Source organism: Stenella coeruleoalba, assembly GCF_951394435.1.
Source record: "Stenella coeruleoalba genome assembly, chromosome: 20".
Taxonomy (NCBI): domain Eukaryota; kingdom Metazoa; phylum Chordata; class Mammalia; order Artiodactyla; family Delphinidae; genus Stenella; species Stenella coeruleoalba.
Genome location: NC_137166.1, coordinates 52,935,451 through 52,950,602, shown reverse-complemented (window position 1 = coordinate 52,950,602; position 15,152 = coordinate 52,935,451). Strand labels below are relative to the sequence as shown.

General features: G+C 52.8%; 2 protein-coding genes across 2 annotated transcripts in view; both read right to left on the bottom strand.

Annotated features, from left to right (window-relative positions):
• LOC307178470 (sialic acid-binding Ig-like lectin 11) overlaps positions 1-8,726 on the bottom strand; it is a 32,654-nt gene extending 23,928 nt beyond the window's left edge. Inside the window, 5 exon segments of the mRNA XM_079906666.1 lie at positions 1,336-1,417; positions 3,987-4,293; positions 4,495-4,872; positions 4,939-4,999; positions 8,674-8,726. Of these exon segments, the coding sequence (XP_079762792.1) occupies positions 1,336-1,417; positions 3,987-4,293; positions 4,495-4,872; positions 4,939-4,972 (801 nt within the window). The 5' untranslated portion in view covers positions 4,973-4,999; positions 8,674-8,726.
• A 403-nt stretch (positions 8,727-9,129) lies between these two features.
• Positions 9,130-14,717, bottom strand: LOC307178469 (sialic acid-binding Ig-like lectin 13; the record flags this gene model as incomplete). Its single annotated transcript, XM_079906665.1, has 7 exons — positions 9,130-9,230; positions 9,390-9,399; positions 11,266-11,368; positions 11,450-11,750; positions 13,457-13,504; positions 13,725-14,033; positions 14,219-14,717. The coding sequence occupies 7 exons, from the start codon at positions 14,715-14,717 to the stop codon at positions 9,130-9,132; spliced, it is 1,371 nt and encodes a 456-aa protein (XP_079762791.1).
• Between the last annotated feature and the right edge of the window lie 435 nt (positions 14,718-15,152).

Here is a 15,152-nt window from a genome sequence, read left to right as displayed (position 1 = left end):
ATAGAGATGCAGGTAATGCAGATGCAGGTAATGCAGATGCAGGCAGTGCAGATGCAGGTCATGGAGGTGCAGGTAATGCAGGTGCAGGCTATGCAGGAGCAGGTAATGCAGATGCAGGTAATTCAGATACAGGTAATGCAGGTACAGGTTATTCAGATGCAGGTCATGCAGGTGCAGGTAATGCAGACGCAGGCAATGCACATGCAGGTAATACAGATGCAGGCAACGCAGATGCAGGCAATGCAGGTGCAGGCAATGCAGGTGCAGGTAATACAGATGCAGGTTATGCAGATGCAGGTAATACAGATGCAGGCAACGCAGATGCAGGCAATGCAGGTGCAGGCAATGCAGATGCAGGTAATACAGATGCAGGTTATGCAGATGCAGGTAATACAGATGCAGGTAATGCAGGTGTAGGTAATGCAGGTGCAGGCAATGGAGATGCAGGTCATGCAGGTGCAGGTAATGCAGGTGCAGGTAATGCAGATGTTTGGGGGAAGGTGGGGAGGCTTCAGCAGGATAAGAGCTAAGTGGGGAGCTCAGCTCAAAGGGCGTGTTTGTATCAAGCTGTATTTAGAAGAAACACAGACATGCTTTGCAGTGTATCAGTGCAGGAAGAGGTGATGGGGGAAAGGGATGGATCGCTGGTTGGGAGTCAGGAACAAGAGTACCATTGATGAATTGGAGAACCCAGCAGAGTATGTTTAGGGATGTATTCACCTTGTGTTTCTGATGTTTTGACAACCGGGGCTTTGTTAACCCTCGAGGGATTGCCCCTGCCAGTGCTAGTCAAGTTCTAGAGATTCTAAGGGATCTGCCTGCAAGCCTGCCCTTCATATTGCAAACCGATCAGCCCAAACCACTTCCTTTATCAAACTCTTACTCTCTGGACCGTTATCCTGCTCTCATCACCCCGGGGCCAGGTACCAGAAAACCAGAGACAACCCCTACACCCCAGAGCATTCTGGAATCATTCAACTAGACATTCCTCAGTCTGCTTACCCTGCCTGTTCCTTCCCACATAAACCACAAAATCTCTTGCCCAGGTTTCCTCCTCACTCCCTCTGCCTCTTGACAGACCCTTGTGCTGCCCGTCATGGCCCTGCAGGGTGTGGCACGGCCCCTCCTCTTGGGAACTCTACTACCTGTCTTTTTTGTGGCAATCGTCTCCTGATCTCTTGGCCTAACACAGAGGAATAATAATAAATCCTACATTTTCAAAGACGCAGGAAGGGGAAGAGCTCATTTCTGGACATGCTGAATGGAGCAGGGCTGTGGGCCGCCCCGGGAGATCTGCAGGGCAGGCTGCATTGCCGGGATGCCCGTGTCACTCACCAGGGAAGTTGGTCCTATGACAGGGTGGATGTCCTCCATACCCACTGCAGTCCTGGCTGCTCTCTTCCTGTAGGTCTTCACTCTGTTGGGAGACACGAGGGTCTGTGACACAGGGTATCTCTTTTGAGGCTGGAGTGAGTGACTAAGGCAGGTCAAGCGTAGGGTGAGCCCAACATATTCAGAAAAAACCATAATTCGGAAAGACACCTGCACCCCAACGTTCATAGCAGCACACTTACAATAGGCTGGACGTGGAAGCAACCTAAATGTCCATCGACAGAGGAATGGATAAAGAAGATGTGGCACATATAACAATGGAATATTACTCAGCCATGAAAAAGAACAAAATAATGCCATTTTCTGGGACATGGGTGGACCTAGAGATTGTCATACTGAGTGAAGTAAGCCAGACAGAGAAAGACAAATGTCCTATGAAATGGCTAATATGTGGAATCTAAAAAAACGGTACAAATGGACTTATTTACAAAACAGAAATAGAGTCACAGACGCAGAAAACAAACTTATGGATACCAAGGGGGAAAAGCGGTGGGATAAATTGGGAGATTGGGATTGACATATACACACTGCTGTATATAAAGCAGATGACTACTAAGGACCTACTATGTAGCACAGGGAACCCTACTCAGTACTTTGTAATGACATATGGGAATAGAATCTAAAAAAGAGTGGATATATGCGTATGCATAACTTATTCAATTTGCTGTACACCAGAAACTAGCACAACATTGTAAATCAACTCTACTCCAATAAAAAGTAAAGATTAAAAGGGTAGAGGGAGCCCAGGAGACTTTATAACAAGACTGTGACAAGGTCCCTTCTCCCTCCCGGCTTCTGGATCTGGGACCAGGGCTGGGAACACGCTCGAGCCTGGGCAGGTGTCTACGAGCTGGATCCTCACTACCCCTGCACCGCCCCAGCCTTGCTCTGGGTCCTCACAACCCCTCCAGGGGCCTCTTATCCTCCCCTGGCCCACAGCCAGCCCAACTCACGTGAAGAAGATGAGGCACAGGCAGAGAACAAGCAGCGTGGTGACACCAGCTCCCCCAAGGGCCCCCTCAATCACTCCTGCCCTGGTCCCCGAGTTTCCTGCAGACAAGAGAGACTTGGGGAGAATTCCAATCCTGATGAGGAGGCATAAGTCTCCTCCTCTCCGTAGCAGGTAGAGAGGGGTGCCCCCCTTCCCAACGAGGGTTCAGCCCCTAGGTTCCCCCACCATTTGTAGGATCTGAGCCTTTTCCAGAAGGACACAGTCTATGCCACACTTCCTCTCCAGCCCACATACTCCCAACAAACTTCAGCTCTTCGTGGAGTCAGCTATTTGTCCATCCAGGGTCTCTCTGCAAAAGACTCCAGACCTGGCCACAGCAGAGCCATGAGGTTCTGGGCCCCGTGGACATTGCAGAGAGACAGAGAGCACTGTGGGAGGCTGAAGGGCCTTGCCTCTCCTTCCTTCCAGGGAGGGGGACTAAATCTGCTCTCCTGGCCTCTACTGGCCCTGTCACTCAGGGTCCACGGTGATCTTTTGTGCCTTCAGAAGGAGGTGGAAGCAGGAAGCTTCTCAGACCTCCAGGTCAGGCCCAGACAGCTCTCCTGGCCCTGCCTGGTGGCACCCCAACACCCAGGGCAAGGGATGTGTGTCCGGGCGTCACCTGTCAACACTGTGGTGGGCACTGCTGAGACAGCCCTAATGGGGCTCTGTCCAGATGGGGACCAGGTGTTATGACCAGTGGGAATACAGCAGTGAGGGGAGCGCTGGGCTCCAGAGAGGGCTCAGGGTGAGGGCTGAGGGGCTGACAGTCAAAAAAATGGCCCAAAGAGATGTTGGGACAATCAAACTCTTCTGTATGATACTATAATGGCAGATACATGTCATTATACATTTGACCAAACCCATGAAATGTACAACAGCAAGAGGGAACCCTAATGTCAATCATGCACTTTGGTTGAAAATGACGTGTCAGTGGAGATTCATCGATTGTAACAGGCACCCTCTGGCGGGGCGTGCTGTTGGGGGGAGGCCGTGCGTGTGTGGGAAAGTGCATCAGGGACGAGGGAAGTCTCTTTACCTTCTGACAAATTCTGCTACGAACCCAAATAAGTTCCTGAAAATAAAGTCTACTTAAAAAATGCCCCCCCCCGCAAGGCCTTCAGTGACTGGAAAAAGATAAAGACCATATTTAGAATGGGCAGGGAGGGAGGTGTGGGTCACTTTGGCAAGACCAGAGTCGGAGGATACGGCAGGAAGGGACCTAATGGGGGCTTCTTGTGTCTAATTGCAGGACCACACCCGACCTGCACCATTTGAGCTCTGAAAGTGCAGCTCTGACCCAACCTGGAAAAGACCCCACTCCAGTCAATGTCCCATGGATGGGGGGCTCCGTCTTACCTGTGCCATCCCCTGAGCACACACCTGTTGCTGGGCTCTGTGGAGCACCTAGGAGTGGAAGACAGGATTTCCTTCCTCAGTGAGAGGACTGGGGTGGGATAAGCGTAGGCATCCACACACCCAGAAGCCACAGAAATGCAGGAGGGACAGGGCTTCTGTCCTTCCAGGCCCTCCTACTTAGCCGGGTCTCCAGGCAGCAACACCAAGCACCCCCGGCCTGGCCCACCTGCCCCCATCCCCTCACGCCCCGGGCAACACGGCGCAGCGCTTACAGGTGACACTGAGCTGGATGGTCCTCTCCATGATCACACCGCTTGCGGGGAACTTCACCTGACAGGTGACATTGGTGCCATTGTCCTGGGGCTGTGGGGTGATGGTGAGCACTGAGGACAGGTGGGTCCTGGGGCCCAGGGAGGTGAGGGCGGCTGACGTCCAGGAGAAGATGGGGGGCGCGCCCTGCTCACAGGCCCAGGGCACAGAGCAGGTCAGGTTCCCAGGGCGGCCAGCCTCCAGCGTCGCAGGAATGAGGATGTGGGGTGTGTGGTTCAGGGCTGATGAAGAGAGGGGGAGATGGGGTCAGGAGGAGGGTTAGAAGAGCAGCCCTGAGATAAGCTTCAGGCTTTGGTCCAGCCCGTCTTTCTGAACCCCCACTTGCTCTCCTCCCGACCCCTCCCAGGAGGGGGTCCTATTCGAGTCCTGCCCTGGGGCTCCAGGTCCTTCCCCTGAGGCCTCTCCCGGACCCCACTCCTTACCCGTCACATGCAAGGAGAGCAGGTTAGACTTATAACTCCATAATGTCGTTCCTCTTTCCACACGAAAGAAGTATGAACCTTGATCCCTCCTCCTGGCGTCTCTGATGTCCAGGGAGCAATTGTTTCCATGGTCCCCTAGGAGGTGGAATCGGCCTTGGGTCTCTTCCTGAACTTTACGTTCTGAGTTGTTTGTGGCCACAGGGGCATCCACGTTCACATCGGCCCCTTCCTTGAACCAGTAGCGGAAAACTGGGGCAGAGTTGTCCCAGCTGTACCTGGGATAGTAGAAGGAGCAGGGCACGCGGACACACAGGCCCTCCTGCACCGTCACGGACTCCTGCACTTCCAGCCGGTATCTGCTGTCCCAAGCCAGGGACCCTGCGGGGAAACGAGGGTCAGCCACAGCCCCTGCCCTGCCCACCCCTCTCCCCGCAGCCCACCCACCTGCCCACAGCAGGGACAGCAGCAGCGGCAGCATCTCTGAGACGGAGGGCTTCTGGGCGTCCTGTGTGTGAAAAGAGAAGGGGGAGGAGAGAGGGAGGTAAGGCTGCGGGGAGACCCACGGGAAGCCGGGGAGGAACACGAGACCCAGCTGTTCACAGAAGAGGAACTGCAAAGCCGGAGCTCGGCCCCCCCTCCGCACAGAGCGCACGGACACCCCTCAGTCCAGTGACCCCGGAGACCTGCCCAGAGAGGAGCAGGCAAGGAGGAGAGCCCTGCCCTGCCCCCCATCTCGGGTGGGTCCTTCCAGCACCAGAGCCTCTGAGGACACGGAGGCGTAGGACACGGCGAGCCTCCTAAGGTCCTCCCGTCTGAGCACTGCTGTCTACACCAGGGAGCCGCTCAGCTCCTGTCTCGACCTGGAGGGTCCCAGCCTCACCTAGACCCTCGGGTGGTCGGTCCCGCAAGATGTCGGGTTCTTTAGGGTCTGTGTGAGCGTCTGGGGCAGAAGACAAGAAGGGGCTCCTGGGTGACGTGAAGGCAGCAGCCAATCATGCCTTCACTCCTTCCCCCAACACTGAGCATCTTGGGCTGGTGACCTGGAGACCAGAAGGGCTACGGCTGGCCTGGTCCCTGCCCAGGAGATGCTCCCACCCGGGCCCATCACTTCCCCAAACAGGTAGCACTGTCGGGCTTTAGAGCTGCATCAGTGGTGAGATTGCCGAGTGTCCGGCAGCATACTGGGTATTTTCTAAAAATATGATATGGGATGTTTTTTTAACTTCTACTATGCTGATTCGCAAACTTTCAGTGGCATCTTCAGAATAAAAACCATGTAGCATCTTCATGTAGAACAAACGGGCAAGCACATGGTCTATGTCAGTGCAAAGGAAATTTCTTTTTTTTAACGAGCCTCCAAATTATTTAGTTTTCAATTTAGTTTCATTTTTATTTTGTATTGGAGTAGAGTTGATTTACAATGGTGTGTTAGTTTCAGTTGTGCAGCAAGGTGATTCAGTTATACATATACATATATCTATTCTTGTTCAGATTTTTTTCCAATATAGGTTATTGCAGAATATTGAGTAGAGTTCCGTGTGCTATGCATGGTCCTTGTTGAGTGTCGATTTTATATATAGTAGTGTGTATGTGTTAGTCCCAAACTCCTCATTTATCCCTCCCCCATCCCCTTTCCCCTTTGGTAACCATAAGTTTGTTTTCTATGTCTGTGAGTCTGTTTCTGTTTTGTATATGAATTTAGTGGTATTAGTTTTTAGATTCCACATGAAAGTGATATTATATAATGTTATCTCTGTCTGACTTACTTCACTTAGTGTGATAATCTCTAGGTCCATCCATGTTGCTTCAAATGGCATTATTTCATTCTTTTTATGGCTAGGTAATATTCCATTATATATATTCATATATATATCTCACATCTTTATCCATTTCTCTGTGGATGGACACTCAGGTTGCTTCCATGTCTTCGCTGTTGTGAATAGAGCTGCTATGAACATTGGGTTGCACGTACCTTTTTGAATTAGAGGTTTCTTCGGATATATGCCGAGGAGTGTGATTGCTGGATCATATGCTAACTCTATTTTTAGTTGTTTTTCTTGTTTTTCTGTTTTTTTCTTGCAGTATGCGTCACTGTTGTGGCCTCTCCCGTTGCAGAGTACAGGCTCCGGACGCGCAGGCCCGGCGGCCATGGCTCACGGGCACAGCCGCTCCGTGGCATGTGGGATCTTCCCGGACCGGGGCACGAACCCGTGTCGCCTGCATCGGCAGGCAACTCTCAACCACTGCCCCACCAGGGAAGCCCCTATTTTTAGTTTTTTAAGGAACTTCCATACTGTTCTCCTTAGTGGCTGCACCAGTTTACATTTCCATCCACAGTTCCGAGGGGTTCCCTTTTCTTCACACCCTCTCCAGCATTTATTATTTGTAGACTTTTCGATGATTGCCGTTCTGACCGGTGTAAGGTGATACCTCAATGTAGTTTGGATTTGCATTTCCATGAGGATCCTTTTCAAATGAAAGTTCAATCCTGTCTCTGCTCTCCTCAAAGGCTTCCGGATACTTGCATTGGCCTGGAAGCCCTTGGGATAATTGTCTCTTACGGGAGCACAGAACCTGCTTTCTTCCACTTTCAAGTCTTGGCTCAAACATCACCTCGGGCACACTCTCAGCGACAGAAAACAGCCCCCAAATGTCACCTGTTCGCTCCCTGCCCGATGCTTCTCCAGACACATGTTACCATCAAACACACTCAATGTTTTTCTTTATTTTTAAAAAATGTTTCTATTTTATATCCAGAAGGACAGCTTCTTGATGACAGAGATTTAAAAAATTTCTTTATTGAAATGTAGTTATTTACATTATTTACAATGTTGTGTGTAATGTCTGCTGTCCAGCAAAGTGGCTTAGCTATTCTTATACATATAATACATGTGCTTTTCCATATTCTTTTCCATATGGTTTATCCCAGGATATTGACTATAGTTCCCTGTGTTGTACAGTGGGACCTTGTTTATCCATTCTATATATAATAGTTCACATCTGCTAACCCCAAACTCCGAATCCATCCCCCCCCACACCCCAGGTAACCACAAGCTTATTCTCTATGCTTGATGACAGAGATTTTTTTAAATTTTTTTTTTGCAGTACGCGGGCCTCTCACTGTTGTGGCCTCTCCTGTTGCGGAGCACAGGTTCCGGACGCGCAGGCTCAGCGGCCATGGCTCACGGGCCCAACTGCTCCGCGGCATGTGGGATCTTCCCAGACCGGGGCACGAACCTGTGTCCTCTGCATCGGCAGGCGGACTCTCAACCACTGCGCCACCAGGGAAGCCCGAGGACAGAGATGTTTGATGCTGTGCTCACTGATGCGCCCTGGGAACCTCCAACAAGGGGGCACAGAGTACATGTTCAATAGTTCTTGCCGAATAGTCTGTAATTAAGCGTATGCCACTCTTCCACCCAAAACCAGACAATGAAACACACACACACACACACACACTCACACACACGCGGGGACATTTAAGCCTGAGCCTGAGGATATGCTCAGGACTTGGAGAGGCAGGAATGGGGAGGGAAGGATGTTTCAAGGGAAGGGACTGCACATACAAAGTCTCAGAGTCACAGAGGTCTGGCCAGGCTGGGTGTGGAGACGTGGGGAGATGCAGGGAGAGGAGGGATCTGGGTGGAGGGTCCAGCAGGGCAGAGCCCGCCAGGGTGGAAACTCCAGCCAGTGGTGTGTGCACCTTGGTCTCTGGCCGTGGAGAGGAAACACAGCTGTCCCTGCTGTGCAGCAAGTGGATGGTAACGGTCTCTGCGAACAGTGCGGAGGCCTGTGTTTCCCAGGGAGATGGAGGCAGGAGGTGGGTGGGTTCAGAGACCCAGGGAAGAGAGGAGGCTTCCGGAACGACTGGGGTCAAGATGGGAAGGAGACGGGCATCAGGACGAGCTGTGCTTAGGAGGAAGGATGGACAGCACTTAGTGATTATTGGATGCTGGAGAAGAGGAGCGGGGATGAAAGGGGGCAAACCCCGTCCTTCCTTCTGGCCTTAGAGATGGGGGCCACCTTGTCATCAGTGTGACAGGGAACCCAGCGGAGAAGTGGGTTTGGGGAGGAAGATGGCAGCTCCACTTTGGGTACGCTGAGCGGAGCAATCCTGGGGGCCATTCTGGGGCAGGTGTGCAGTGGGATGTTGGGTGGTAGGATGCCGACATCACTCACCCAGAGGGGTAACCTGGAATGGCGTTTGCAATAGACGCGCCCCCTGCCGGCCTGGCGTTTGCATCTGACACGGCCCCTGCAGGCCTGGCTGCCTTCCTCCTGCGGGACGTCACTCTGAGCCAGGGAAGAGACCAGGCTCTGGTCAGATCGGGTGCCGCGGGCCGCAGACTCACCCTGTTCCTTCTTCAGGGGCGGGGGGATGACTGAGGTGGGAGAGGGCAGGTCTGGCCCCACAGACCCTCTAGAGCACAGCGGCTACCTTCAACCGTGACACTGGGCGGGGAGGAGCCCCTGCCCCAGGGGACTCCTCACCGCCCCCAAGCCCCGCCCCCCCACTCCCCCTTCCCGTCAGCCTCCTGCCGGCCCCGCCCCCGCCCCCTCCAGCGCTGGTTCCGGGGTGCAGCCACCTGCGCCCTGCCCTCCCCACCCATCCCCTCTCCCCTCTCCCAGGGGTGCTCACAGGAGGGCGATGAGGACCAAGAAGAGTAGCAGGATCTTGACAGCCGCTTCCCAGATGGCCGTCAGAATCACCTGTGGTGCGACGCGCCCCGACTGCCCTGCAGGAAAGTGGGACCAGGATGGAATCATCTGCTGGACCTCAATCCTGTGTCCTTCCGCTCCCAGGAGGACTCTGGACGTTGGTCTTCCAGGCTTTCCTCATCCACCGGATGCCGAACCCCGTGTGCCCGGGGTATCAGCCCACCCCATGCCCTTACCTTCCAGCAGCTGAACAGAAAACAAAAATGCGTAAGTTGGACTTCATGGAAAGAAAAATTCGGCTCATCAGTGGACTGAGAAAGTGAAAAACCCACCCACTGAATGGGAGAAAATATTTGCAAATCATAGATTCGATATGTGTGTGATATCCAGCCTATATAAAAGCTATATCAAAAGAATACAAGGGCTTCGCTGGTGGCGCCGTGGTTGAGAGTCCGCCTGCCGATGCAGGGGACACGGGTTCGTGCCCCGGTCCGGGAGGGTCCCACGTGCCGCGGAGCGGCTGAGCCCGTGAGCCATGGCCGCTGGGCCTGCGCGTCCCGAGTCTGTGCTCCGCGACGGGAGAGGCCGCAAGAGTGAGAGGCCTGTGTACCGCAAAAAAAAAAGAAAAAACAAACAAACAAAAAAACAATTCAAGAACAAAGAGACAAGCAATGAAATTTTTCAAAACGGACAAAGGAATAAAAAGGTTCTCCAAATAACCAATACATTCATGAATAAAATGAACGATGTCATTATTCGCTCCATAAATGTAACTCAGAACGTAATGAGGTATTTCTTCACACCCACCAGCAGGCTCGAATTGTTTTTTTAAGCAAAATAATGTCGACAAGGATCTGGAGAAATTGGAACCCTCATACTTTGCTGTTGGGAATGTAAAATGGTGCTGCCAGTGTGGAAAACATCTGGCATTTCCTCAGAAATTTAAAATTAGAAACTACCATTTGATCCAGAAATTTCACTCCTAGGTGTATGCTGGAGAAGACTGAAATCAATGATCAAAAAAAAAAAAAATAAAATAAAATAAAAAGGAAAAGTATAGCAACGTTCATAGCAGCATTGTAAGAGCCAAAAAGTGGAAACAACCCAAACGTCCATCCACTGCTAACTGGATGGAGACAAGCTGGCGCATCCACGCAATGGAATATTATTCAGACAAAAAGGAACTGATGCTGATACACGCTCCATGGATGATGCTTGAGAACGTTTAGTGAGAGAAGCCGGACAGAAAAGGCCACTGTTTTGTAACATTCCACGTGTATGAAGTATCCACTATAGGCAGATCCAGAGACATGGAGAGCAGACTCCAAACCTGGCCACAGCAGAGCCATGAGGTTCGGTGCCCCGTGGACATTCCAGAGAGACAGAGAGCACTGTGGGAGGCTGAAGGGCCTTGCCTCTCCTTCCTTCCAGGGAGGGGATCTAAATCTGCTCTCCTGGCCCCTATTGGCCCTGTCCCTCAGGGTCCACGGTGATCTTTTGTGCCTTCAGAAGGAGGTGGCAGCAGGAAGCTTCTCAGACCTCCAGGTCAGACCCAGACAGCTCTCCTGGCCCTGCCTGTAGCACCCCAACACCCAGCAAAGGGATGTGCGTCTGGGCATCACCTGTCTACAGATTGGTGGGCACTGCTGAGACAGCCCTAATGGGGCTCTGTCCAGATGGGGGACCAGGTGTTATGACCAGTGGGAATACAGCAGTGAGGGGAGCGCTGGGCTCCAGAGAGGGCTCAGGGTGAGGGCTGAGGGGCTGACAGTCACAAAAATGGCCCAAAGAGATGTTGGGACAATGAAACTCTTCTGTATGATACTATAATGGCAGATACATGTCATTATACATTTGACCAAACCCATGAAATGTACAACAGCAAGAGGGAACCCTAACGTCAATCATGCACTTTGGTTGAAAATGACGTGTCAGTGGAGATTCATCGACTGTAACAAGAACCCTCTGGCGGGGCGTGCTGTTGGGGGGAGGCCGTGCGTCTGTGGGAAAGTGCAGCGGGGACGAGGGAAGTCTCTTTACCTTCTGACGAATCTGCTACGAACCCAAATCAGTTCCTGAAAATAAAGTCTACTTAAAAAATGCCCCCCCCACAAGGTCTTCGGTGACTGGAGAAAGATAAAGACCATATTTAGAACAGTCGCAGTGCAGACCCTCCTCCTCCTGGGAGCAGGCGGGTCCCAGCAGCTGCGGGGTTCTGTGGGGAGACATGGGAGGGATCAGAGGAGACTCTCCCCTCCCTAGAACCCAGGCGTCCTTCCCTCAGGTGTGTTCCAACTCACTTTTCACAACGAGGCTCAGAGATGCTTCCTTGGACCCCAACGGATGCTGAGCTCGGCAGACATATTTCCCATGGTCCTCCATTTCCACCCGGGGCAGCTCCAGGACCCCTGGGTTCGAGCAATTGGAGGGGCTCAGGGTCAGGCTCCCCCGGATCCAGCTCATCCTGGCAGGAGGGTTGCTGTCGGCAACACAGTCCAGGCGTAGGAACTGGCCCTCCTGGACTGGGAGAGATAGGCTTTGGCCCAGACTTTCAGGTCCTGGCAGGACAGAGAGAAAGCTAGCTTCAGTCTGCCTGTCTGTCTGTCTGTCTCTTCCATTGCCTAAGGGTTCATATCTTCCTGCTTTGTAGCACTTGTCAATTTCCTCTGTGTAAAAACTCCCATCTTGGCCAATTTCAAGCACCTAATTTGAAGCCTCTGAACCCCGAAGCGGGAAAAGATGGACACAATGGCACAACTGGCTCTCGCCAACCAGTAAGAGCTAGTCCCAGTACATCACTGAATGCAACTTAAAAAAAAAATGGCGGGGGTTCCCTGGCGGTCCAGTGGTTAGGATTCTGTGCTTCCAGGGGCACGGGCTAGATCCCCGGTTGGGGAACTAAGATCCCACAAGCCACGCGGTGTGGCCAAGAAAAATGGCATGTTTTTGCCTAGCAAAATCACCGTGCACTAAGTCAAAAGCCCATGATTAGGATGAAAATAAATCGTCTCAACTTATACACAGATGATTGCGTTAATATGAAAAGAGTTTCTTCAAATCAAGAAAAAGACCACAAAGAAATACGCATGGGGCTTCCCTGGTGGCGCAGTGGTTGAGAGTCCGCCTGCCGATGCAGGGGACACGGGTTCGTGCCCCGGTCCGGGAAGATCCCACATGCCGCGGAGCGGCTGGGCCCGTGAGCCATGGCCGCTGAGCCTGCGCGTCCGGAGCCTGTGCTCCACAACGGGAGAGACCACAACAGTGAGAGGCCCCGCGTACCGCAATAAAAATAAAAAAAAAGGAATACGCATGTTTTTTAAACACAATGAAAGATACCCAACCTATTCACAAAATGATGATGCAAGTTAACATGAGAGTGTATTCACTTATGGTATCAGCAAGGATGAAAATGTGTAGCAGGGAAACAGACACATAGCAGGGGTAGCGTAAGCAGAACGCCTTCCATGTAGCTCGATTTGGCAATATCTGCAGAAATTACAAACATGCCCTTCGATCTAGGACTTTCTTCTGTCTCAAGAGTAAGCTTCCAGACCCACACATTTGTCCTGTCCTTGCAAAGGATGGGAAACACCGTAGTTTTCCACTAACAGGAGACCTATTAAGTACTTTATCATATAATATACTTCTAACTGGAAAACCATGGGGTCATCATTAAGAATGAAGAAGGTTTCCTAGGTACAGATACCGGAGAATCTCCAAGATATACCAAGTTTGAGAAAAAGGCGAGTTTAGTTTGTAGAAATGTACCAACATCACTTCCTTAGTTGTGGCAAATATGCCACATGGATGGAGGATTTTAATGCTGAGGAGAGAGATCTGTGGACAGTCTCTGTACCACGCGAGTCTAAAATTACTGCATATGAAAAGTTTATTAAAAATACTAATAGAGATGCAAAGCATGCGGGTAGTATGATCTGCATATATGTGTGTGTTTTAAAATGTACATGTGTAGGTTCTATTCGAAAAGATAACCAAGAGGGGGGATACACAAGGGCTGAATACTATTGGGCAGGATGTGGGACAAGGATGGAGCCCTGGCAGTGGTGACAGCCACGTCCAACAGACAAGGAAGAGGCCACGCGATACCCCATGAGAGCAGGGCCAGCGAAAGGGGGAGGCCAGTGCGTAAGCTGATGAGCCAGTGGGGGTTGTCCCACCTCTGCTGTCCCCTCCCCGGGCCTGAGCCTCTCTGCCATCTGAGTTCTGATCCCCAGCTCTGCTCCGAAGGGCAGAGACACTTCCACTTCCACCACACCCCTGGAGAAGAGAGGTTTAGACCTACCTGTGTCTTCCTTCCGGAACACTCTGATGGTCGGCTTCTGGGGTGCATCTGGACAGACAGACATAACGGTCCCCTTTTCAGTGGCAGGAAGGCAGGCATTGGCCCTTTCCCCCAGAAACATTAGAAATAGGAAGAGGGTGGAGTAGTGTCCTCTTTCCTTCCTCCCCAGTTCCAGCTTGCAGGACTCAGCATGCAGTAGCCCAGGCCCTCCCTCCCGTCCCCAACGTCCTCCGCCCTCAGGGCCCCGGCGTCCCGGCCCCGCGCTCACAGGACACGTTGAGCCTGATGGTTCTGTCTGCGCTCACGCCAGCTCCGGGGAAGGTCACTCGACAGGTGAGGTTGGTGCCGTGGTCCTGGGGCCCCAGGGTGAGGGTGAGCACCGAGGAGTGGGGGCCCTTGGGGTGCAGGGAAGGGAGGGCAACCCCGGTCCAGGAGAAGGTGTGGGGTGTCCCCCTCTCACAGGCCCATGGCACTGCACAGGTGATATTCTCGGGGAGGCCAGATTCTAGGGTCCCCTGGACGTGGATGTCGGGTGTCTGTGTCAGAGCTGAAGAGGAGAGAGAAACAGACCCAGGCCCTGGGCGGGGGGGCCTGAGTGTGCCCCTCAGAGCTGTCTCTGCCCCAGGGCAGCCGCAGCGGCCTGTCCTCCTAGGTCCCCTTGGGCCCCTCCCAGGATGAGAAGACAGGGGGTCCCCTCCCAGCCCTGCCCTGGGGACACTCAGGGCCCCTGTGTCTGTGTCCTCTCCTTGACACCATCCTTACCTGTTACATGCAGGTGGAGCTTGTACTCAGAATAACTATATTTCACAGTAGGCCCTCTCTCCACCCTAAAGAAGTATGTCCCCGTGTCTCCCTGCCGTGCATCTCTGATGTCCAGGGAGCAGTTGTAGGTCCGGGGGTCTCCAAGGAGGTGGAATCGGCCCTGGGTCTTCGTCAGCACCGCACTACCTCGTTTGTTTGTGGCCACTGGACGATCCGGGTAGGTTCTGGTCCCTTCCTGGAACCAGTAGCCGAAAGCTGGGACAGAGTTGTCCCACTTGTCCCAGGGATAGTAGAAGCAGCAGGGCACGCGGACACACAGGCCCTCCTGCACCGTCACGGACTCCTGCACTTCCAGCCGGTATTCGCTGTCCCAAGCCAGGGACCCTGCAGAGGAACAACGATCGGCTGCAGCCCCTGCCCCGCCCAGCCGTCTCCCCGCAGCCCACCCACATGCCCACAGCAGGGACAGCAGCAGCAGCGGTGGTGGCAGTAGCAGCATCTTTGGGGTAAGAGTGATGGGGCCTTTGTGTCACAGGATTGAGAGGAAGCCCCCACAGGAAGCCCAGAGCTGAGGTCAGAAGGTAACCGACCACAAAAGAGGAACTCCGCACCCACATGCTGCCGGAGCTGCGTGGACCTTGGAGAGTCACCACTTCTACTTTCCATGTGAGGCCCTGGTGAGGGTCACGAGCAGCGAATACAGCCCAAAGGCGTCTCCCGGATCCCTGTCCACAGCCTGTCCCTCCCACACCTCTGTCCGCAGGAAATCAGGCCGGTCAGTCCCCGCCAGGGTGAAAGAGGTGGTGATTAGTTACTGAAATTGTAACAGGGAAGAGTCAATCCTGACTCCGTGTTGGATCTGTTTCTTCTACTTTAACCTTTGCTTTCCACTGCTTTTGTTCATTAAAAGGATACTGTCTCTACATAATGGCCT